Here is a 26,062-nt window from a genome sequence, read left to right as displayed (position 1 = left end):
TGGTCCATTTTGTAGTACAGCAAATCTATGAAGAACTACAGTATTACCTATTCACAACAGGAAAATTGTGTGCTATCAAACTGTGCTTAGTACGAGGTGTGTCATAATGTAACTGTTCCACTTAAGAGGAAAAACTATCTTAATGTTTAGTTTTTATGTCAGGGAAACTCAGTTGTTCACAGTCTCCCATCCTTTCATGCTTTTTTCCTTCCCCTGGAGAATATTTAAGAACGTAGGCTTTGTTATTCAGTATCTTTATAAAATGCTTAAAGCACATGCACAAAAAAACAACTAAGAAATTTGCTACTCTGTTTATGTTAAAGAGGAAAAAGAGACATTTTTCATTCCTTTAGCATCTTTAACATTAAAAAAAAAAATAAATCTGTTAACTAGTCTGCAAAATTTTGGTAGCAGTTATTTAGGTTGCTTAGGTATTGCAAATTCTGAAAGAAATTCTGCAAAAGAGCTTGCTCAAAAACTTAGACCTCCTTTCTGGTGAACTTCAATTATTTTCTTGCTGTTGACCTCTCTGTAGCTGTTATCATTTTGATAGTACTTTGCTTTCTGAAATATGGTTTTTCATTTGCTTTTGTGATTATCTTCTGCTTTTCTGAGAATTCTTCCAGGTGATTTGTTGATTTATTTTATCTCTTAGTTTGTACTTCTTTTTTCTATTTGTTTCCTCTCCAAAAGGTTTATTCTTACACAGTGGTGAGAAGAATATTCAAATAATGTTAGTAACTATTACCTGTATGTTGACAGCTCATTACTGGTGAACTGACACCTTCATAGAACTTATAGCCAAGTTGCATTCATACCACTTTGTGACTGTTCAGTTGTCATTTTAAACAGGTCTGACGCGTTAACTAAATATTCTCTAATCTTTCTCTTACATGTTACTGGTTCTGTGCTTGACTGTTGACCAGTTTTAGTGAAATTATCAAAACATACAGGTTACTGAAGCAGAAAGCAAAACTAGAGCTCACATTCTGCATTTCCAAAATGAAAACAGATGTTTCCTAGCTAATTGTTAGACTTCTCATAATATCTAGCCAAAAAAGATAACTAGACTTCCAAAAATACCATGCTGAAGAAAATGTTTCTGAAGCATATCGCTGTATAAGCTAAATTAACTCATTTGCATATTATTTCAAAGTAGCTGTGGGATTCCTACCCCCCTTCAGTTGTAATTTATTCTGGAACTGACTTCCATGTTGTCTGTGCCACCCTACCAATTTTCTTACTATTCAACTGTCAGTTTTTTTTTCAATCACTTCTATATGTTTTATGAGGGCTGCTCTGAAAGTAATGCCTCCTATTTTATAATGTCGTTCCACAACATCAGAGATGGATGTTGGTTGTATGGCAGTAGAGATCCTTCCTGCCAATATTCCTTTGCGTTCTGTAACTGTGTGACAGCTGGCAGCATAGGGGCAGCCTGACAACAGTGTCTGATATGGAAGTGTGCAAAAGTAAAGATGTGTGACTAAATTTCTCCATGTGGAAAAAAACGGTGCTCATGGACGCTTGCTGAATTTTATGGAGACTGAATAGTGGATGTGAACACAGAGAGATGGTGGGCAGTGCATTTCAACAGGGTGTCAGTGGGTCATCTTGTGTGGATTTTTATGAGCACAGCATGCAGGCTCTTATTCATTGCTGGTGAAAATGCATAGCTAAATGGTGGTGACTATATTGAGAAATAGCTGAGAATTTGCTTGATCAAGTAATGTTAGTTGTGCTCTTTGTATCTGTTGCAGTTTCCATGGAAATAAATAGGAGGCATTACTTTTAGGGTGACCTGTGTATCTGCTGCCAATTATGGGAGAGTGGGAGGAAAATCTAGTCACTGCCTTTAACTTTTACAATTTGTCTAAAAAAACTGCTTTACTATCTGAAGCTCAAAATACTGCGTTGGTTTAAAAAGAAGGACAACTTTGATTTTTGAGTGATGTCAAATGCTCCTTCCAGTTTTCTCCCAGATTTTACAATTCAAAGAGGTTATTTTTAGCTTCATTTTCCCATTCCTATACATCAGGCTTGCTTACTATATAGAGATGTGTATAGGAACGACTAAGAAAAATGTTTGTTTTTGACATGCTCTTAAGCAAAGAAGTACATTTCTTTCGGGGAATGAGAAGATTTCTTGTCAGGGGTTTGTTGCTTTAAATTTGCTTTTGTGTTGTTGCTTGAAAATGATGTGGAGGTGATCATAAAAACGTGGCATGAATGCAGTCTGTTGGTGCAGCTTTATTCATATAGTTGTTTCTTTGCAATGCTATTAACAGAAGTCAAGTCTCTGTTTAGATGAGTCAAAGGAGGTGTTCAGGCGTGGTGTTCCATCTGTACCGTACGGTGCTTTGTCTTGGATGTGTCAGCAGAAGCCCTAAACGTGGTGTCTAGCCCTCTTCATATCTGGTATCGCCATGAGTTTTAGCTTTTTAAAATCATGGGCCTGGAGGATGAACTATCTTCTAGTTTTTCCGAAAAACAGCTTCCCACCTGACTTCCTAGGTATTCATCTTTCCTGTGTTTGGAAAGTATATTTGGGTCAGTGATGTGAGAATTTCTACCCTTGATTCTCACAGAAGATTCAAGTTTAATTTTAAATTTCCAGTATTTAAGTAACCATTCTTTCAATTCATCATAAACGTTTTGGCTGCTGATGATGTTGTTCTGCCTCCTTTGGACTGCAATCACTTTATCATAGGATGTGGGACCTAGGTTGGCAGCATTGTGAAAGCACAGGATGCAGTATTAGTAGGAGCCCTGAATACCCTCTGTGGCCTGGGCCTACGTGGTTGTCCTCTGGGCAGAGGAGGGTCGGGGCTGCTTTTAAACACAGGCTCTGGCTCTTGTTCCTTACCTGTGCATACTCTGCTGATGGTGACCCTGCTTTGGTTGCTTGACTTCCTGGCTTGACTTCAGATCTGCTTTATTACAGTTGTGCTTCTGTACTTTTCGGAGGGAGCCTGGGTCATGGCTGATCCATTAGGAGACCCGACCTGCCCTGGCAAAGGTACTACAGCACTGTGCTCCGTGTTGGGAGGTCACAGTCCTGCCCAACTTGTGAGATCTGTACACTATTACAGGTAACTGCCATCAAATGTAGTTAGCATGCTCAAACAGAAAGAAGTGATTATTCACACAGGCTGTGGTTAAACTGTGGAGCTTCTTGCTGTATGGTGTTATGGTTGCTAAAGGTTCATGAAGTTAATGAAGATGTTCAGTTGGGGAAAAAGAGATAAATACTGCTTCAGGTATTTGGTGTCTGAAAAGTTCAGGTTTAACAGTGAAATATAGAAACATATAATGTAGAAAAGAATGTAGAAACAGGCTGGGCTTAATGCTTATTAGGTGTTGTGTGTTTGCCAGTATAAGAGATCCTGAGCGGAACAGACATTTGTCTGGTCCAGAACAATCACTCTTGTGTTCTTAATGTAAGGTTATTTAAATGTTTTGGGGACGGCAGTGGCAGTGATGGTTATGGTATGCTCTTGAGCTGACGTTAAAGAAGTGTTACAAAATGTTTTTGCCTATTCTTATCCTGCTATTCTCAGTACAGGTTGATTTAGCAACAGTGATTTTTATTTTTTTTCCTCCTGCGACTAGAATGTAATGATCCTTTGTTCTGTTCAGTTATAACACTGCAGCAGCAAACGAAGAGATGACATGCAGGATTAGCTAGAGAGCTACTTCAAATTCTTCCTGATCATTCGTGGGAATTTTTTTTCACTTCAGTATTTTTATTGGGTTTTCTATCCACATAGTGTTTTAAAATTTTAGCTTTTTATAATTTGATTTGAAAGTAAGCCATTAGTTAGCCATGCAGTGTCTGGAATAATATGTGCAAGAACAAGTCACAAATGGTGCATTACTTCTTTGAAGACAACTGAGCTCCACAAGAAGGAAACTTTAGTGTGTTTTTGCTTTGTTTATATAAGTGTGCCTGGCTTATATGGTCAAATGTTCAAGCAAGATCAGGCCATAATAAAGAATATGACTCAGTAAAGGAGAGAGAAAAGCTTCATATATGTCAGTGAACACACTGGTCTACAGTTCCATTTAGTGAAGCCAAACAAAGATCTTCTTGAAATATTCTCCTGTATCAGTTGAGGATTTCATTTGAAATCCAGGTTTTCTCTTCTCTTACTTGGTCTTTTAAGGCTTGTCCTACCCAGGAAAAACAGTTGCATAGAGTTGATGAGCCATTTACTTCAGGTTTCAAAGAAACTTGCTACCTGATTTTGCTTGGCTGATTCAAGAGAGGGTCCGTACTCCTTGGCCTAGTATTTTAAGGTAGGTAGAACCAGATTTGGTGTAAAGCTATGGTTAGGTCACTAAAAAGCTGATGTATGTTTTACATAATTTTTTTGTAAAGCTGATTAACTTATTACAATTTAGGTACTAACAAGATAGTGTTTTCTATTTTAAATCTTCATTCCAAAAGTCAATTTTGTTTGACTTTTTCCAAAAGTCAAACAAAAAAATATTTCCCTCTCAGAAACCTTTCCCTGAATTCAAGAAATTCAAGTGAAGGGGAAAAGTTGTTCTTCCTTTGTTCTTTCCCATCCAGAATATTGTGTTGTGGGTGAGGATCTACTTGATAGCAGCAAGCTAATTTGAGAAATAAAATGTATTTTGTGCTTTTGCAAATAATTTTGCTATTTCTGAAGCAAATGCTTGCTGCTTTTTCAAAACCCATGTTCTTACTTGTTTTTCCTATTTCTTAATTTGGCTGAGTTTCAAATTGATTTAATACATTAGGAGCATTTAAGATGTACTCTACAAAGGGAGGCTATGACAAATTGAATGTGTGCTTTTTTTTTTTTTTTTTTTATTGCATCGCTCTCCCAAACATTCCACAAACTATTAAAAACATATAAACACAAATTGTCACTAATAAATACCTACTGGTGATTCTGTAATCGCTATTATTAATAATAATAATAATATTTACTGTAATGATTTGCTAGAGATTTCATTGCTGGGTTTGAGTTCTGTATTGGAAAGAGGAGATGCTGGAGTACCGTGATGCTGTTGATGCAACAGAGCCTTTACGCTGAAATAAATAGGCAGGTCTCTTGTAGTGTTCAGTAAAGGTCTTAGAAACTAGTATTTACATACATGTTTTAACTGAACTGTGCTTCTTGCTGCTGAGTTTTGAGTTCATAAAATAAACTTCAAAACTTATTTAAATATGTAAAAACTTTTTTTTTTTATTGGTGAAGAGAAGTACTTGGAATGGAGACTGAACTGGAAGTTCAGTTTTCAGCATCTTAATTAGCATAGGAAATACTGCAATTAGGTAGTCTGTCTTTTGTAAACCACGAGACAACAAATAGAAAACCACTAGCACAAAATGTCTGCAATGAGAAAGATAGCTGACTCTACTTGTACTTCCTCATTCAGGGAAAGGGCATCAGGGAGGAAGAGCACAGTGGTAGGGAGACATTTGCTGTTTTATAAACTCTGAGAATCTGCAGAAGTAATTTAGGCTCATCTTACAGTGTGCTGGCTGCTTTATCTCTAGATGAAAACAAAAACAAAACTACTTGCCATCTTGAACGTGATAGCTTTTCAATACATGCTGTGTTTTGGAATGACAGTTTGCAGGTGGGAAATCTCTGAAATTACTGTGAAATTACTGTTTTGAGTAATAGTTTGTTTAGGTTTTCCATAGCAATACAACAATAATTAATACAACAACAGTAATTAATTAGTTTCATAACATTTTGGTAATGTAGTGTACCTGCCCCACTGGAAGATCAGTTACTCTTTAAGGCACTTTGGGAAGGCTAGCTGGTAAAAGCAAGTTTTGTATCTCAAATTATTCAGAACTGTTGATTACAATTTCAAATTCTAAGTGTGAGCAAGTTTTTGTGTGGGTCTGTGTATCATTTATTTGTTTAGTGAAGAGTTTACGAATACCCAAATAACTATTCCTCAATTTCTTTCAAAGATGGGTGTAATACCTACCATGGGATCCATCAAATTCTGTCAATGTGAACCTATTCTCCTTTTACCAATAAAAGTAATTGATTTTAATTTTAATTGGTGCAAAGTAGAAGCCACAGTAAATTGCACATGTTAATCCTATCTGTAGATTTATATAAAGCGTGGTGATTAGTTTACATGATATGAGGTTTAATACAAACACAAAACATACCGGACTTTAGGAAAGGTAACATGGAAAAACCTTTGCATGTATATATATACATATACATACTTATAAATACAAATATTGCTGAAGTAGGCAAGAAAATCGTTTTCTTCAAGCAGCTTTTTTGCTTATATTTATGTCTAGTTGGCATCAAGATTTTTGTTAAAAAGTTCTGATAGCTGTCAGAACAGGAAGTGATTGCAGTTAGAATTCCAAAAGGTAATTATTTGCAAAACAGTTGAGTTGCTCAGTAATGCAGGAGAAGAGTTCTGAAACTGCTTCTTAAAAAAGCTGGTGATCAGTAATCTCAAGGGAAGAAAGAAAATGAGGGTTTGAATACAAATGAAAACAGTATAAGAAAAAGGTATGTGTATGTGTATTTATTACCATACACAGATCCTCTTCTAAGCTAACCCAAGGATGTAAGCCTTGCATCAGAATGGCTTCTTGGTTCCATGGATGGGAAGTGTCTTTATCTGACTTGTTGCGCAGACAGTGAAACTTGCCTTGGGATGAAGAACCATTTCAAGATCAGTTCTTATGTCAGAGATGGGAACATTTCTGATAATTTCCAAGAATCCGTCTTTGTAACCATTGGGTTTGGTGGTATTTTTGAATATTGTGAATAAATTGTTTAATTTGTGTTGATAATGTTTTCTGACCAGGTAGAATCCTTTGTTTGTGGAATATTCTGATGTGACAGTCCTCAAAACAGAACTGCAGTTCTTGCCCTTGTAATACTATTTTTCAAAACATGCACAAGAGAAAAGCAGAACTGCACAGAGGTGTATGTTGCAGTGATGCAGCTGGTGGATAGGATTCTCTGTGGAGCAAAATACTGTAGAGGCTGCTGCTGGGAAAACTCTTAGGTATTTAGGAATATAACAGGGGACTGTGTTTTTGCGCACACCCCCCTCCCCCCCCAGTGTGTAGCAATAGCTTTTAATTGTTCTTCCTTTGATAAGAATATCTCTTCTAAGGATAAGTACTTAAATTTTTTGTTCAAAGAATTTATAGGGAAAGTAATAATATTATGATGGATAATAGATGTTATGCAAACACTTTAGTTCTGCTATCTTCTGTAAACTATGAATGGGAATTCATGTTAGTCTTCTTCTTCTGCAAAATCACGTTAGTTTATTTATAAAGCAGAATCCAATTCTAGCAGATAGTTTGAAAACATATTTTTGTCAGGACTAAATTAGAGACTAAATTAGAATGAGTGTTGCTGTAAAACATCCCATAAGGAGTATCGAAAGTAGAATTACTATAGGTGACAAAAAATGTTTTTACTTAGAAAAAGTTAGTCAAAAGCAGTAAGGCTTCTTTGGATTCCTTTCTGTTTATAAACTCAAAAGAGAATGCACAATATATTTCCTTAAACAGAAAAAAAAAATATATTCTGTAAAACTTAATGTACATGCATTTCCAGCAGTTATTACTGAATCTAGGGATCCTGTTCAGCCTTCAACTTTGCACTGAAAAACTACATTAAATTAATGTTATAGACATTATAAACCTTAGCACTTCAGAGTTGGTTACAGTCTGAAATTTACACTGTTTGTCTCCTTAAGCCTGAACATAGTCTGTAATGATCAGTATTTGCCTTTCCTATGAAGCTTCGTTCATCAGCGCTGAATGAAGCTATGCGTTTCTTCGTAATTTCATCACTTACTGTGATAAGTAAGCCGCCTTTACAGTCCCATGTATCGTATTATCTCTGTATCCCACTGATATATCAGAATATTATATAAAAGAAATTTTGTCCTCACATAGTTAGCGTATTATGATATACCATGGAAGTTTGTATATTTGATATCTGAAAAAATGTTCCAGTAAATTTCTTCTGTCAACTGAAAATGGCAAGGGAGAATGAGTATGACAAGTCTGTGTTGACTTTGAGATAGCTGTACACTGTCCATGTGATTTTTTTTTTGTCCATGTGCCTTTTTTATTTTTTATTTTATTATTTTTTTTCAAGCTTTGAGAAGTAGTCCTTGCATCTGCTTCAGGTGTGGGGTTCCTATCTCAGAAAAGAGTAGTTGGAGTGGGTCTAGAAAATGGGCACGAAGATGATCATGAAGGCCGTGAAGGTGAAGGCTGGAGCACCTCTCCTATGAGGAAAAGCTGAGGGATCTGGCCTTGTTCAGCTTGGAGAAGGCTTTTTGGGGACCTGATAGTGACCTTCCAATACTTAAAGGAAGCCTGTAAGCAGGAGAGAAGTCAACTTTTTAAATGGTCTGATAATGACAGGGCAAGTAGGAATGCTTTAAAACAGGAAAAGGGGCAATTTAGATGCTGAGGAAATATTTTACTGAGAGTGGTAAGGTGTTGGCGCAGGCTGCACCATACCTGAAGAGCTTCGAGGCAAGGCTGGATGTGGCTCTGGGCAGCCTGATGTAGTGGGTGGCAGCCCTGTCCTCAGTAGTGGGATTAGAACAAGATGATCTTTGAGGTCGCTTCCAACCAAAGCCATTCTGTGATTCTGTTCTGGGAAGAAGACTGGGGGCCAGACTCTGCAGAGTAATCAACCTATTCCTTCTGAATGATGAGTTCAGTCACTGCATTGGATTGGACTGTGTTGTAAACCAGTGAAATTAGATGATACAAATCAATATTGAGTCAGGAAAGATAATAAATCTACTCATTTGCACTCTTTCTGTGCAGAATTACTTCTTTTAGAAGAAGGAAAGATGAGAGAGGTGCTTTGTCTATCACCAAAACACAAAGGTCTGTGCAGCACATCTAGCTGTCTGTCACTGGTGATTTTCCTGCCTCCAGTTCCTCACAGGGAGCCTGGGTATGATCTCTGGCATGTGGCTGCATGGCTGTGTACTTTTTCATTGAGATGTAAGATAATGTTTTAAAGCAAAGCCCACTGTTTTCGCCTTCCTCCAAGAATAACTTGGACTTTCTTGGTAGCAACAGTGAAAAGACTGATATGTTTTGAAGGGAAAAAAAAAGAAAAAAATTCTCACGAGGAGGAAACTGAGTGTTTTTACCGCCATTTACGTTAGAAAACAGCTCCATCCTTCAAATTGACTGATAGAAGAATTTTAACACTGGTGGCCATCAGCTAGATTGTCAGGATTTTTCTTTACACCATTTTATCTGCTTCCAGACAACTATTTAAACAATTAGAAATCTTTATTAATGTAAAAGCAGCGGCTTCTACAGTAGTTGTTTTTTTTTTTTTTATATTTCTCTTACTGAAAAAAAAGGATATTGTGACTATTAATACAGAGTGAAAATCAGTATGCACCTTTTTTTTTTTTGGACGTTTGTTTGGACAAGAACACCCCTCTGGAAGGTGTTCAGATACGTGAATTATGGAAGTGAAAGAGTCAACTTAAAATCTGTAATTTGTCCCAACAGGAAAACATCAATTTATTCTAAATTGAATTTGAAATACAAGTCCTTTGGCAAAGACCAGCAGATACTAATAATTAACAGCCTGCATGGTCTGCGTGTGCAGACTCTTAGGGTTTACAGCAGTGTTTGTTTTTTTACAAATCTTATTTACAAAGCTGTTTGACTAGTTTCATAAACTTTTATCAAACCATATCTGTTCCCTGGAGAGACCAGTCTGGTAACAGCAGCCCAGAAAGTCCATGTTTGTAAACAGGCTCTTAAACTTGCTAACGGGCATGTTCCTGATTTAGCCAGGGGGAATGCAGAGAGAAGAACTCTGCAACCTGGGACAACTCACTGTGAGTGTTGTGAAAAGCCAGTAATTCTCACAAATGTTCTGCTAGGGAAGATGTGAGGTAGATAAGGTTTCTCAAAGATTTGAAATTCAAAGGAAGGCAACCAATGTTTTACCTTGACAAGTGAGTGTGCAACATGGTACTTGCTAATTGCTCTGCTGGGAACTTCAGTTATGAGAATGGACTTTGATGCATTTCTGGCCATTACATAGCTTAGGAGGTTAGCACAGTAGGAGACAGATGGACTTGCACTCTACTTTCATGGATGGCTTTTGAATCATGAATCTGTGAGTAATACTTATGGTCAAGAAGAGCTAAAGATCATTTCTCAGGCTGGAGACCACTCATTTGCTGTTGCAGTATGACAAAAACAAGACGTTAGTAAGAGTACTTCTCTACTCTTTCAAGGTTAGTCGTCTTATGGGACAGTTCATGTTGTAATTACTTATTATCTGTGTTGCAGCAGCACCTAGTGGTTCAAATTAATGTCAGGAACAAGCTTACATGGCCCATGAGGGCTGCTGGAAGGGCTTGCATTGAAAATAGAATGGAAAGAGTAGGATAGGAAGCCAAGCCAAAGAGCATTGAAATGGCTTATTATTCACAACAGCAGGGCAGAGGTGGAATCAAGGAAAGGAAGAGAGCTAAGTATCTATTCGGTGTTTAACATCCCTTTTATATAGACAGATGTTCTTTCTGTCTAGCCCTTAGTAACTCAGTGCCTTTGGAAAAATTTTGTTGAATATAAATATGTGTTTAGTTCTATTCTTGGTTAGTCTACAAGCCTAACACTTTGGCTATGGACAAATACTGCAGCTCAACACCTGCTGTCATGTTTTACTTTCTGAAATTCAGAGCATGGTATTAGGATTGCTCACTGCATCCCAATGCATAATGCATAGAGCTTCAGAAATGTATATTGTACATTTGTTAGTATTCATCTAACTTCCTGGAAAAGGACTGGTAAAGAAGGATTAGATAAAATTTCCAAGTATATGAAAGTCGAAGTCATCAGGGGTAGTCAGCATGGATTCACCAAGGGGAAGTCATCACTAACCAACCTTGATAAACTTCTGTGATGAAATGAATGGCCTGGCAAATGAGAGCAGTGGATATTGTTGAAAATCTTACTTACGCTCACTGTCTCTGATAAAATCTTCATGGAAAAGCAAAGCACGGACTGAATGAGCTGATGATGAGGTGGATTGAAAACAGTCATTGATCACTGAGTGGCATAAAGTCAAGGTGTAAAACTGGGAATTAGTGGGTGTACCCCCTGGGTTCAGCCCTCCTTAATATTTTTGTTAATGGCCTGAATAATGCAGCAGAGCACATGATCAGAAATTTGCTGATGACAGTAGGAACTGGCTTATATGCCAGAGATCTGGGCTGCCATCCGGAGGACATGGATGGCCTGGAGAAATGGGCTGACAGGAGATGGTCCTTCCCCTGTGTATCTCCTATGATAAAAGGATGAAGGAGCTGAGCCTATTCAGTTTGGAGAAAGTTTTGGAGGTTAGCAATGTCTATACATACGTGAAAGAAGGGTGCAAAGAGGATAGAACCTCTGTCTCTCGTGTCCAGTGCTGAGACAAGTGGCAGAGAGTGCAAACTGGAACATAGGAGGGTCCCTCTGAATACCAGGACTGCTTCTGTGCTCTGTAGGTGATGGACTGCTGGCATAGGCTGCCTGGAGGATGTAGAGTCTCTTCCTTGGAGAGCTCCAAATGCTGCCTTGTTGTGGGCCTGGGTTTCCTCTTCTGGGAACCCTGCTTGAACAGGGGTTGGACCAGATGGACCCAGAGGACCCTCCCAACATCAACCATTCTGTGATTTTATGAAATAATATGAATTTCTCTAGTTGATTTTTATTTATATATGAGCTGTTTTTCTCATTCATGTGGAAAATTCTTGACAACATTTTCAGTTCTGTGGAATCCTGAACAGCTTTAAGCGACTTTTGAATCAGAGCCTTGCATCTTACTGATGTCTCCTTTTTTTTTTTCTTTCTTCTTTCTTTTAAAATAAAATTATGACAACAGAAATCTAAACAGTTTAATTGTAATTCATTGGTCCTGGTGTTCAGGTGCTTAGAAGACAGAAAGTCTTCTAAAAAGACGACTTGGGAGAAGTGGAATTGCAGATGATTAACTAGCGCATTATTACAGAAAGTATAGGAGAATATTTGAATTAGTGTTGGGGGAAGAGAGAGGAAGGAAGGTAAGAGGAAGATTATTAAAAAAATATCTTTTTATTAGATCTTTTGGTGAGATGGTTACTTAGACTTACAGATTTCTACTAAGCCATATTGTGAGAAGTAAGGAAGGAAGAGTAATCGAGGACAGAAATAGGGGTTCTATACTTGCGCTGTAAATGTGGTATGCATGCAGCTCTTTTCTACCATTTGTCTGAGGGTTGTTCTGCTTTATGAGAACCTTATATGTAAAACATCATTCTCTATGAAAAATTGCTTGTGTAGCACGACCTATTAAATTTGCCCAAAACAGTGGAGGAAACTTGGATAAAAATTTCACAGCAAGGATTATATTTTAAGTCCAGCACATTCTTCTAAGGATATCCTCAATGAAGAAAGCAGGAGGGTGCTCTCTGTTGAAATAACTATTTTTTTTTTTGTGGATGAGATAGAAGCAATTAATCCTTCAAGAATGTTCATAGTGTCCAAGTGATTTGATTAATAAAGCACTACTAGCATAATAAAGGAAATTACTTTGCAGCTAAGAAATAGCAGAATTTAAATGACACCATGAAAGAATAATATACAGATCTCACTTTCTGCTTATGTTTCTCTTGTCAGGCTTTCTACTCACTTGTTTGTCAGCTTTTTTTATACTCCTTTCACTTTCTGCTCTGCAATGTCAGTGCATGGTGTAACCAATAAGAATTCACCTGTTGCTTCTTCCTATCTAGCCACCACCTTCTTGGCTTGTCATATCCATGTCAATTTTTGCCTTGCTGCCTATTGTGAATTAGTTGATTTGTTTTTGATGTTTTTTTTTTTTTTACTTTTAATTTTCTTTTCTGTAACTACTGACTACTGGCCTGCGTCCAGAATTTAAGCTCCCTGCAGCATGGATCATCCCTTCTTGAATGTCTGGAAAGTACTAGCAGATTGTGGCAACTAACATAAAACTCCAGGCTTAAAATTGAAGCCTGCTGGAGTTGGACAGCAGTCTTGGAAATACAGTTTGAATTTTGGGTGATCCTGTGGAGCCAGAAGTTGAACCTGGTGATCCTTGTGGGTCCCTACTTGTGTGAGAGATTCTGAAATAATCTCTGGCAAGCAAGGATTAAGAGGAGAACTGGGAAGAATTGCTGTCTGGAGATGTAAACTTCATTGGTCAAAACTGTTAAACTGTAGGAACATCTTATACTTCAATGTCAGGAAGAAGCTATAATTTTACTTTCCTACTGTAGCTCCAGTAACTTTGTGATCACTTCCCAGTGATCATCACTGGGACGATTACTAAAAATTGAATACATTTGAAATAATTTGCAGAATCACTGCAAAATATAGAGATATCTCTTTGTGATAAGAGAGACAGAAATGAATGTAGTAATAGATTACTTGCTTTTGGCCTTTTTTCCAAGTTCAAAATAAAACAGTTTTCAACCAAGGTTGGAAAAATGTGCTAATTGCACCAAAATAAAGTTTGTTTACTACAAACACTTGCACCAACTGCTGAGAAAACTCAGTAAATTGAATGTATAGTAATGTATATGAGCTTGTGATTAAAGTATTTGAAATGGCAAATATCTGTGGCAAACTTCTCCACCTGCCATTGAAACAAAGACTGTTTTGAGCTTCTGTTGCTTTTGCACTTTTTTTTTCCCCTAACACATTTGTACTGCTTGAGGTGCGTGGTATATCTGAAGTTATGCAGCCTTCCAGAACAAAAACTGGAAAGGCTGTATATGTTGGAGTTATTTTTCTTCCAGTAGTCTATTTCTATGTTCAGTTCTCATTCTTATGTAATCTTTTAACATCTATTAAAACTTTTAAAAGCTTGTGTAGGGAAGTGTCATTTTTATACAATTTCATCCATTTTTTTTTTTAAGTCTGAATTTCATCATGTGAATTCATCAGATGCCTAGTAATGGACTAAGTAAAGAAGGTCAAGCAGATTCCTTACTGCTGCTAAACACTGCATATAAACTCATCTGTTTGAATAGTAATTTTTATCTGATTTCTAGACAAATTCTATGAATCAGGCTCTATTTCTTGATTTTTTTTATTTTTTTTTTTTCCCTCATTTAACAGGATTAATCTGTGTTAGTCTTTAAGATCTGCTAGAAAGAACATTCATTTTTAATCAGAAACTACAAATACTGAAATGGAAAACAATTTGATACTGTAAATATTATTTCCAAACTGGTGTGTTAGAAACATGTGCTTACTTTGTTTTATTTGCAATAAAGCTAAAAAATTCAGAACTTTCAGTGAGCAGTAGCCATGTCTTCAATTTCATTCATAGATTCCTTGGTTTTGACCTTTGCTCTTTGAATAACCATATCAGATAGTCTGATGTGTCTGTTGGCTTGTGATAGGACCATTAGTAAGTTCTAGGGAGTTAGTATCACCCTTTAGAAGACTTTAGTTTAAATTAAAGACGGCTTTTGTGTTGTGCTTCTCAAGGGCTGTATTGAAGTAGACTTTACTGAAAACATATGAGCATGGGGGCCAGAGGCTAGGAATGGAAAGGTTTCAGTTATGAAATGTGGAAGATTACAGTGCAGTTGAAAGAACTGTAAGTGTATTGTCTTGGCATTGTGTTTGTTTCGGAGATGAAATGGGAAACCAATACATGTCTGATAATTACTTTCTCATTGGTTAAATGTTGAAGCTTATCTGAGAAGATTGGAAAAAGTATGACAGGTGTTGAATCATTTTAAATTAAATGAGCGTAATGCATTTAATAAATCTTTGCTTGATCTTGTTGTTTCTCTGGTTGGGTTACTACACTAAATGCTAGGCATGAGTACTGTGCTCTGTGTTAATAAGCTATTGAAATAGGGGGATTTCTTTTTTTAACTGCATATGCCTGCAGTTTCAGTGTAGTCAGGACACATTTTTTTCCTAACAATTTATGCAGTATTTTATTTAACATTACCACTTCACCTTAAATAGAGTTAATTTCCATTTCTGAATCAAATGTGTTATTTCAGTCATGCATTAAGAAAGGTGACATGCTACTATCGTTATTTCAGAATTTGCCCGACTGCACCAGAGTTTTTCTGTCACTAATTTTTAATTGATGATAATACCCACTGTCTTCATGAGAACACACTGAGTGAACACACAGTGGTATAATTGTGGCTAAAAAATATACTGCTTTAAGCCGGTGACGAATTGAAAATACCAACCCCTTCTTTCCTGCCAAGTTTTAGAAATATGTTATAAAACTAGAAGGAAAATACACTGAGGTACCACTTGTTTCTTTTCTAGAGCATTAGTGAATATGTACTGGTGTGAATCTTTAGTCCAAACTTAAGTATCATCTTAAGTATCACAAAACTATGTTTTGTGAGTCTTCTTAACAGAGGGAAATAGAGCAGTTACTGTTGAATGTGGTGGGGTGGTTAATGTAAGTGAAGACCAGAACTGTTATCATTCATACGTGGTAGGAGTTATAAAAACAGCTATATTGTAATTTTAAGGTGAGCCGGTTTAGAGGGGAGAGTTTTCTCTGTAGAAACAGCCTCTAGTGTTGATTTACCCCCCTTCTTCCTTTTTTCTCCCCTTCTTTTCTTACTGGAATGTATTTGTAGAAATTAGCTTGCTGCTGCTTTTTTTTTTTTTTTTTTACTAATACATAAACGTATGTATGTATATATGTACACCTTTTCATCAATTCAAACCAGTTATTGGGCAAAAAAATATTTTCCGGAGAGTAACTTAAGAGCCAAGTCACTGAAGTCCATATCTATTCCAGAGAGTTCAGTTATAGTTCACTTGAATATACACTGTAGATATGTCTGTAATTTTTAGTTTATCAAGATAAAAATTAATCTTCAGAGTGTGCATTTATAGGCAGCAATCTGTTTGCTGGTATCAGTCATGAAAGATTTTGGCAAACCAGTTTGTTAGTTTTAAAAACAAAAATGCAAATCCTTTTGTGGAACTGCGATTTTTAGTTGTGCAAAGAGGTTCTCCCTCAAATCTAGCAGTCAGGATGAGGTGAGATGTAGAATCAGGAGTGGAAGGGAAGGAGCTAAATGAAAGTTTTAAGTTAAACTGATACTGTGTGTTTAGATGTTTGTTACTACTTGAATTCTTTGCTGTAATATAGTACCTTCCTAAGATTTCATTCTTTGCAGAAGGCACTGAGTGGTATCTAGTGACAGTTTTACAAGAGCAAATCTTGGTGCAGCGAGCGAACATTTGTTAGTTTTGAAATGTTAGTTTTGCAGTAGATTAGACTTTTCCTTGTAAGAGAATGAAAAAGCCTCCATTGGCCTGTCAGCGCTAGCTTTTTCTTGGTGTTGCTCAGATGTACTGTGAACTGATGCCATGACTTAAGGCTTGTCTGCCAGGTATAAATATTATTTTAGTAAGCTTACATAAAACCTCTCTACGACTTTGAAAACTTGATCCAAAGCAAGAAGTACCAGGTCACTGGCTGTGTGATGCAGTTCACCCAGTTTGCTTTATTTCAAAGTCTGATTCTTGGAACCATCTGCAGGCATCTCACATAAAGAGAGTTGCACTACATTCATCCAATCAAGCAGTCACCGAAATCCATGTTTCCCAAGTTGTATTTTACGCAGTACTTTTGAGAATTTAATTTTGGGCCAATATTTAAATCCTTGCAAAACTATTCTATTAAATTATTTCTGAAGATATGTATTCATTCCAGACCAGTCCTATGGCATGTTTGTTTTCTTCATTATGTGCAACGCCCCACTGAAGCAGGTTTCCTTCGAGTAGAGAACAGGAAAGCAACCAGGCAGGTTTTGAATATCTCTGGAGAAGGAGACTCTGCAGTCTGTTTGGGCAGCCTATTTCAGTGCTCTGTCACCCTCAAAGTGAAGTCTTTTGTTATGTTCATGTGGAACTTCTTAGGTTCCAGTTTTTGTGTACTACCCCTTGTTCTGTTACTGGCGCCTGCTGAAAATAGCCTGTCCTCACCCACTTGACTCCTACTGTCTGCGTGTTTACAAGCGTTGATAAGATCCCTCTGTCTTCTCTTTTCGTGGCTGAGCAGTCTCTTTCCTTGTATGGAAGACATTCCAGACTCCTCATCTTTCTAGCCCATCACTGGACTCTCTAGAAGTTCCCCATTTTTCTTGAACTGGGGAGCCCAGAACTGGACGCAGCACTTCAGCGGTGGTCTGGTTAGGGTAGAGTAGAGGCAGGGGATCACGTCTGTCCATCTGCTGAACTCACTAAGCGCTGTAGGTTAGAAGCCTTAAAGTTACTTGTTGGTGAGTTATGTTGTGTTACCTACTGTTAATGCTTTCTAGTGTATTCCATTGGTGATAAGGGTGTCCAATCCTGGCAATCAGTAAAAAAGATTTTTGTGGAATTCACTACCTTTTAGCTTAATAATAGGTTTGCATTAGTAGTTGGACTGTTAGACATAATTCCTTAAGAAAGTTTGCTTGAAAACAATAATGCAGTACAGGCTCTGAGTGACGTGTTTTTCTCCATCTATTTTGTGTAAAAGTCACCAAATAAAAAATCAAATGTAGGATCTGAGTGACCTGAAAGTGTTAGATGGGCTGAGCTTAGCATATCTGAGCACACTGATGCAGGGTTGATGTGTGATCAGTAGCTGATCCTTTGACACAGTGGAACATGTGTGCACAGAGTTCTCTGGTGCTTGTCTAACACTGTGAAGAAGAATCTCAAGTAAGAGTGCAACAACAATGAATATCTTAGATCTCTTTTTCAACTGGAAACTTTTTTTTTTCCTCTTTCTATAATGACAAGCATGCAGAGTACGGCAGTCTTAAGGAAAAAAAACCACACATAATATATGAGGAGAAAAAGGAAAATGTAGATTAAAAGATAATGAGTCTACTGCAAGTCGTATATTTTTTTTGGACGTGACTGGTGTTGGAGCAGTTGAGATATTACCAAAAAAATAAAAAAAAACCCAAAAAATAAAAAGAGAAGCTTTTTGTTTCAGCTTAGAACTTACATTCACTCATCTTTCTCCTTCTATCTAAATGATTTTTTTTTAACGATCTCAGTCTTCTCAGTGCATCTGGCTTCACAGCATGCTGCAATCACCTTGCCTTTGGCCTTAGAGGCTGAGGAGTCCTCCAAAAATAAACGGGAAAAGCCAAAGCTGTCTCCTCGGCTTAGCATTTATTTTTTAATTTTTTTTTTTTTTTTTTTTTTTTTTTTAAGCTTTGCTGAATGACTGGATTTGGTTGGTTCTGCTCTTAATGGTGTCTCTCCAGTGAGAGCTTCCCCTGGCAGCTGCTGTCTGCTGAAGTGCATTTGCCGTGATGCTAAGCACAGCCTCATCCCTGCCGCCAGCTCCCCTTCTCTTCTTGCTTATAAGGGCTTTTTAATTAGTAGTCCTACATAGTGTTGGCTTCTCAGCTAACTGTAGCAACAAGAACTGAGAGCACAGTAATTCTGAGAACTGTTCTAAAGAAATGAATGTGTTTATTTTTCTCGCAGTTCTGTTCTTAAAATAAAATCGAAGGAAACAGGCTGGTAGTTGAGAAAGCTGTAAAAACTCTTCAAATGCATAGGCAGATCATCAGTAGACATGTTTTTCTTTCTTTCCAAGTACATATGTGTTAGTTGCAAGGTTTGAGATAAGCACTGCTTGTTTCTATGCAACAGAGAAATGCACTGTTGCAGAAGAAAATTACTTGCTTGTTATTTTAGTACTATGAGAAGGTATCTGATCAGCATTCTGTACTTCTGAATATTTACATAGTTATATGTCAGCTCTTATCTATGGGTGCACCCAAACTGTCCTGCCTGTGTGCAGGGTAGTGAGCCATGTCTGTGCTGAAGGAGAAGCTGTGTGCCCAGTGCCTGAGCTGCCCCTGCGGTGCTGTTGGCTCGGCTCAGGCTGCGCCCCATTGGTCTGCTCCCCATACGAGCAGAGAGCGTTTGTGCAGGTGGTCACATACGTCTGTTAGTTTTTTCTGGTTTGTTTTTAAGTTATTAACAAGGAGCTAATTTAATTCTCTGTGTATTCATTTAGAACTGCAGAGTATCAGTGCGAAAAGATTTCAGTTTATTTAATGTCATTAGATACTCATTTTTTAAACGACTGAACTTCATCAAAGTCATAAGGGAAAATCCTCCTTCCTCTCAGCTGGAGTACGTAACGCTCTGGGGATTCGCAGCAGTTTCAGAAGACATCTTTCAAAGCTTTCAGAAAGTAAATAACGTTCAGAACTCCTGCCTCACACAGTGTTTTGATTGCAATTTGTCTCTTTTCCAGATCATAGGACAGTTCTATTATTTACTGATCATAAACCACCGATTAGGATGGATGGTTTTAGACCTGTGTGCCAACAGCAATTCTTCACGTAGACACCTAAAAATATTTGTTTGAATGTTTCTTACATTTCTTCTATTCTGTTCTGAAGTTATGCTGAGATTTTGACAACAGGTCTTTTCTCTTGCTTCTTTCTGCTCTTAAAAACAAACAAACATTTTTTTTAGGATGTCTAAAGATTTCTGTAACCTCTCCTCTCCAAACCTACAACAGAAACATAGAAGGTAATGTGGAAATTAGTAACATTATAGAGTGGCTTAGGTTGGATGGGACCTTAAAGGCCATCTAGTTCCAACTCCTTGCCGGAGCCAGGATTGCCACAGTGCCTGGCTGGATAACTGGGCTCAGAGCATGGCGAGCAGTGGCATACAGTCGAGTTGGAGGCCAGGCACTAGCTGTGTATGCCAGGGTCAGTGCTGGGTATGGTGCTGGTCATCGTCTGCATTGATGAATTGGGCGATGGGGCGCAGTGCGTCTTCAGCACATCTCCCAGTAACACAAAACTGGGAAGAAAAGGTGATAATCAGAGCATTGTGCTGCCATCCAGGGGACTGGGCAGGCTGGGGAAACAGGCTGAGGGAAGCTGGGGATGTTTGATGTTTGTACCCTCTGGCGAGGAACAGCCCCAGGCACCAGGACATGCTGGGGCACTCCATAGTAGAGCAGCCTAGCAGAAAGGGAGCTGAGGTGCTGGGGGGCACTCGTGTGCCTGTTAGCCAGCAGCCTGCCCTTGCTGCATGGAAGGCCAGGGGTGTCCTGGGATGCATTAGGAGAATAGGTCAGGGGAAGTGATTATTTCCCTCAGTTCAGCATGAATGGGGCCACACCTGGTATGATTTTTTTCTTCATTTGTTTTGAAAAACAGGTACAAGAGCCAATCTAAGAGATGTGTGCATTTGGTTGTTGTAAATCTTTTGTGTTTTGTATGATCTGATGTCTAAGTGAAGAAAGAGAAAGTGAGATAGTCCTGCTGTTGCTTCTTGGGATCCCTGAAGGATGGCCAGCCCAAAAGAGAATTAAACAAAGCCAAAGGAACTTAGCAAGAATATGAATTTCAAGAATATTTTTTGTTAGATTTGAAGTGATAAAATGTGTTTTATGGATTACACTAAACAATGAAGTATTTACAAAAATGTGTGTTAATGGAGAGTGATGTTATTTATTTCAGCGTTAGCAGTGTATCATCTGTGCTTATAATTGTCACTTTTGTGAATTACTGTTCCTTTAGAACAGCAACAGCAAAACCCAACAGGAAAAAAAAAGAGGAAGATCTGTAGAGAAATTTTACCAGTATTCTTGTAGTGAAAATGGTCTATTAAAAGGACCTGTTCTTTGAACTTAAAGCCGACCACTTGTCACTGATGACAGGACCTACTTTGTACATACTGCTTTTGGATAAGAACTTTCTTAATCCTAACACAAATCTTTAAGATATTTCTTGCTTCAATTTTACTGGTATAAGCAAAGAAATTATTAAGTTTACAGTAACAACCAACAGAGAACAATAAAATTCCTAGTATGTTGAGTTTATGTGAAAGCATATACGGTAAAATAAGACAGCAGAGCTCTCTCATTATATTGTTCTGGCACCCCTGCCCTGACTCCCTATATTGTTCATGATTTCTGGGTTTGCTCTTTGGTGGCCATCTGTTCACTTCCCAAAATAGAACTGCTTGTCTCACAGTTTAGCATTTTTCTCATTATCCATAATACGTTTTAACTAACATTTGAATTAAACCAAGTTTGATACCGTTCTGTTTTTTAAAATATATTGCTGAATCTTCATGCACTAAATAATTTAACTGTAACTTTGGAATTCTTATTTATGCTGATGCATTTTGTGATATTAGACAGTGAATTCTTGTTTTTCCGTGTTTGCTGATGGCTTAATTTTGTAAATATTTTTCTAAATATTGTTTCATTTGGAACTAGTCAAATACTAAATCATAACTACACTAGCAAACTGAAAGGTGTTTTCACTCAGTCACACAGGAGGTAATTTCAGTTACATCCCATTTACAGTGATTCAGGACTATGTATGTGTGTGTTTCTTGGCTGACTGCTGCTGAAGGGAAAAAGAGTTGGGCACAAGGAGATGGATAGAAAAGCAGGCATCCTTGCTGAAAAAATTAAGAATTCTTTTATTACACTTTTATAAGTGTTTATTACTTATGTGTAGCAGTCAGAGCTTTTCTGTTAAAGTAATGCCAAAAACTTTGTGTGCTGTTCTAATTTATAGATGCTGATGCTTTTAAATTTTAGATGCCTACATGGTGCTTATTACTGGTAAAATTCATTGGAGGAGCAAATGGCTCTTCTCAATGAACTTCTGAAGTTGCAAGCGTGGGCTTCTGTTACTTAATAGTGATTATATAGGGAGCTTTAACTAAGGGGTTAAGATTTTGATTAATATACTTGGCATTTTCTGCTTAAGTTTAAAGGTTATTGCTTCTATAGACTGTCTGGAAGTATTAAAAGAATTGGGTTTCTCTGGACATGTGACACAATGCCATTTAAATGCTGTTGTTTTTCTTTTATTTGCAAGTTGCAATGAGTTGCAGTGCCAATTTTGTCTTACCTTGGTTAGATGGGTTTTAATAGACCTTCTTTGCTATAATATGTAGAACTGATTTGGGGGAGATATAGGAGATATAGGAAGACTAAAAGATTTCAAAATGTTCAAGACAAAATAAGGAAGGAGGAATAATTTACTTACTCAAAGCTGTATTACAGAGATTCTGTACAGCACCCCATGAATCCATTCTAAATCACAGAATCATTAAGGTTAAAAAAGACCACTAAGATCATCTAGTCCCAGCCACTGCCACCACTATGCTGCTAAACCATGTTCCAAAGTGTTACTTATACCATTTTCTTGAACACCTCCAGGGGCAGTGACTCAACCACCTTCCTGGGCAGCCTGTTCCCACACATTACCAGTCTTTCTGATAAGAAGTGTTTCCTAATACCTAACCTGAAACTCCCCTAGTGCTACCTGAGGCCATTACCTCTTGTAATTTGCTAGTTGAACTGGGAGAAGAAGCCACCCCCCACCTCACCATAGCCCCCTTTCAGGTCTTTGTAGAGGGCAATAAGATCTCTCCTGAACCTCCTCTTCTCCAGCCTGAAAAATCCCAGTTTCCTCAGCTGTTCCCCATATGACCTGTTCTCCATTTCTGTCACAACTTCATTGCCCTTCTCTGGACGTGCTTCGGAGCCTCAGTGTCTTTCTTGTAGTGAGAGGCACAAAGCTGAATGCAGCACTTGCAAGGTGTGGCCTGACCAATGCTGGATGCACAGAGATGATGTCTCTGTGCTCCTTCTTACTGCACTATTTCTCGTACAAATATGCTGTTGGCCTTCTTGGCCACCTGGGCACCCTGCTGGCTCATGTTTAGTCGGCTGTTCAAAAATACCCCCAGATTCTTTTCCTCCTCACGGCTTGCCAGACACCCAGCCCCAAGCCTGTAGAATTGGATGAGAAGGTTGGTGTTAAATGAGCAGTTGCTGGTGTATACATATGTTTACTGAAAAGTGTGTTGGCCAGAGTAACTGGTAGCAGTGGATCTTGCCCACAGAACCATAGGAGGGCTGTGGTTGGAAGGGACGTTGAGAGCTGTCTTGTCCAGCTCCCGTGGCTACTGGGCTGGCTTCTTCAGATGGCAACTTTACTCCAAGGAGTAGTGGGCAGTGCTGAGGTGCATCAGGGAGCCCCTGTGGCAGTCAGATGTGGGCCTTGGATCTCTGTTAGTACTGGCATACAAGTAGGCTTTGGAACAATTCTAATGCTACACTTGTGAATCTCTTTTATGAAAAAAATGTAGGCATTTTGCTGTTTTCCTTTGTTTATATGAAAGAGCAAAAATCACCCCAAAGTGCATTTTATGCACTTTTCTTATGCTTTTTGATCTTTGTTTTTCTTCTTTGTATTTGCATTTCTAAGGAGACAGTGAATACTCAGTATTGTAGTCTCCTTTATTCTTAGGGTGGATCTTTCCTAGGCTATACAAAGGATATTAGTGATTGATGCTTTCTGCACAAACTTGATATCTGCAGGTTTTTTTACATATAAAATCTTTCTTGCATTTTCTTCACTGTTGACTAGTAGGAAGATTTTAGGTGGAATTCTTCTTTTTTCTGAATTTTATTTCAGGGGAACAAAACCTGCAAGTCTGTCAAAGAATTAATTGTCTTGAATGACATCAATGGCACAGAAAAATGTGTGTCATCCTTGCACTGCTGAGCGTCTTTGAGTACAGTGTGTGAGTTGAGATACACTTAGTTCATTAAGTTGTTCAGGGAGAATATAGCTGGGTTTCAGTGCGTTTAAAATCAGTAGCAGCGTGCTGAATTCTGCTATCTTTTCCCAGAAATGCCTTTGTTTTCCAGTGTTTAATTGCTGTTCTTGGTTGCAGTATCCTTCCACAACCCATAAAAGTTTTAATCAGATGTGTTCATTGCATTTGAGGCCATTTGGCTCTGTTGCAGTAGTACGGGTACTGAAGAATTTTTTTTTTAGTTCTACTATTTGCTGTATTTATGTCTTTAGTATCTCTCCTGAGATAGGAGAACATAGCAGCAATGCATTTCTTACAGGTTTGATGATGATTATTTTTTGACAGTAGCTTTAGCTATCAGTTCAACTCATGAAATCTTATGTATCTTAACACTATGTAAACAGTGCTAAGACAAACTTATTCTTGCAAATCTACATATTGACTAATTTGGAGGGAATTCTTATTTTTCCTTGGAATATTGGTAGCCATCCTAAAACACAGTGAGGAAATCACAAGTTATCCTCTCAGTTTAGACTGTTGCAGATAGGTTCAGCAGAAGGCACAAAACACATCAAAATACAGATCATAAGGAGATACAATGCAAATCTTAGTCATTGGCATCATTGTTTTCATTAAAAAAATCCTCTCTGTGGCATGGTAACAGCTGACCGTGTCGTGTGGTGATTCTCTTTAAAGTGGCACTTAGAACTCTTCTGAGCTGATGAGCAGAAGTGCCATCTTTCAGCTTGGTGAAATGTTTGCTTGCTATATAGGAATGCCATGAACTGCCATTTCTTCAAAACAAAGAGAAAACCTTTCAACTACTTGAACAATTTTGCAAGCTACTGGGCTGAAATAAGAGTTTATACTCTGCTCAACAGGAGGAGTTTAGATACTCCATACAGACCCTTACCAGCCTGACTCTGCCTGTTCAGGAGAGGAGATCCTTTAGCAGCCACGATGCACCTATGTTGGTGGCTGCTTCCTCTGATCCCACAAGAGGCGCACACAGAAGAGAACAGGGAGACCAAAGGGAGGGATGGCCTCTGTACTTGACAGAGGAATACAGGGAACGAGAAGCCTGAAATTAAGTTCTTGTCTACTAGCTTCATTTCTCTCCATAGATGTCTTCTAGATATTTAAAATGCAAGGGAGAAAATGCAGTAGACAAAATGGGGGAACAAAATGCACTTCCATAATGAAGAAGAAATATTCGAGGAAAGAGTCACTCATTCTATTTTCAAAATCCTCAGTTATTTTCCAGTTAAAAAGAAATAATAAGAACAACAAAAAGAACTGGAAATATCCCGGTGCTTGAATGTCTTCATAAGTGGAGGTAATCCTGGAACTCAGTAATAGTTCTCAATAATGCTGTGGTTTCTATACGGTACTTTGTGCTTGGTTGCCTTTTTAAATAGGTTTACTGGCTTTTAAATGTTTTAGAAAATATTATGGCACCCCATTTGTGGCAAAGTATATTTAGGATGTTTAGAAAATCTTTTAGAATGCTATTTATAGAATCTTAATTTATGTAGTAGCTTACCATCCACCTGTTTGTAACATCTGACAGAATTTCTGTACTTGCATTCAGTAGGCCTTCCTGCTCAGTTTGTTTTTATGAAGCGCTATAAAATGTGATGGTTGCCTGAAAACAGCAATTCTGAAAGGCAGGCGATGCTTCTGCTGGCTGTTCTAAACAGGCAGGTCTTACAAATTATTTTAATAGGAAATTCATATGAGTTCTCAGCTTGTTGATTATCTTGCACAATGTAGCTAGAGGCTATAAATGTTAATGCTATCCAGTGTTAATGGCTTTCCTTTCTCTGTTTTAGAAGCCAAATTTTTACATTAAATCTTACATTAAATATGAAACAGAAGCCTGCATATAGAATCACAGAATAATTGAGGTTGAAAGGTCAGCTAGTCCATTCCTCTGCATAAAGCAAGTCTGCTAAGATGAGGTTACTGGGGGAGTCCTCCTGAGTCTTGACCTCCACTAAGGATCATTTTATAGACATTAGATACAATTTTATAAATGTATATGTGTTTATTTCTACAAAGTCAGAATTAAGAGAGGAAAAATGTTAGAATACAAAGGTCTTTCTTTGGAAAAGGTATTATTTTGTTGGAAAGCTTAAATTAGGATTTGTTTCTAAATTGGAGGTGTAATCCTTGTTCTATCATTTCTGCAGTAAGCAGTTCAAAAAAAAATCTCTTTTCCCCAGTGATGAGAATTATTAATTTTTATTTATTAATACTTTCTGAAACATTAAATGCCATTTTTTTTCTGAGATAAAATCTGTTCCATTTCTCATTCTTGCTCACGTCCTCCTGCTTTAGGTTTTATATGAGTGGTTTTCTCCAAGGAGAGTAATTAGCAAGAATTTAGCACAGTTGATTTACAATATCTGCTACGATTTTGCA

At 37.7% G+C, this 26,062-nt stretch overlaps 1 protein-coding gene across 16 annotated transcripts in view; it reads left to right on the top strand.

Annotated features, from left to right (window-relative positions):
- The window catches only part of GPHN (gephyrin), a 308,827-nt gene that overhangs the window by 87,465 nt on the left and 195,300 nt on the right, over positions 1-26,062 (top strand). Inside the window, exon 1 of one of the 16 annotated variants that reach the window (XM_042814425.1) lies at positions 2,965-3,019. The exons of the other annotated variants lie outside the window; for them this stretch is intronic. Within the exon in view, the coding sequence (XP_042670359.1) occupies positions 2,980-3,019 (40 nt within the window). The 5' untranslated portion in view covers positions 2,965-2,979. Of the gene's footprint in view, positions 1-2,964; positions 3,020-26,062 lie in introns of those variants that run through there. 16 annotated transcript variants of the gene reach the window in all.

Source organism: Centrocercus urophasianus, unplaced genomic scaffold (assembly GCF_019232065.1).
Source record: "Centrocercus urophasianus isolate 14NV4802_14NV808 unplaced genomic scaffold, USGS_Curo_1.0 seq_14, whole genome shotgun sequence".
NCBI classification, from domain to species: Eukaryota; Metazoa; Chordata; class Aves; order Galliformes; family Phasianidae; genus Centrocercus; species Centrocercus urophasianus.
This window is presented reverse-complemented; position numbering and strand designations above follow the sequence as displayed.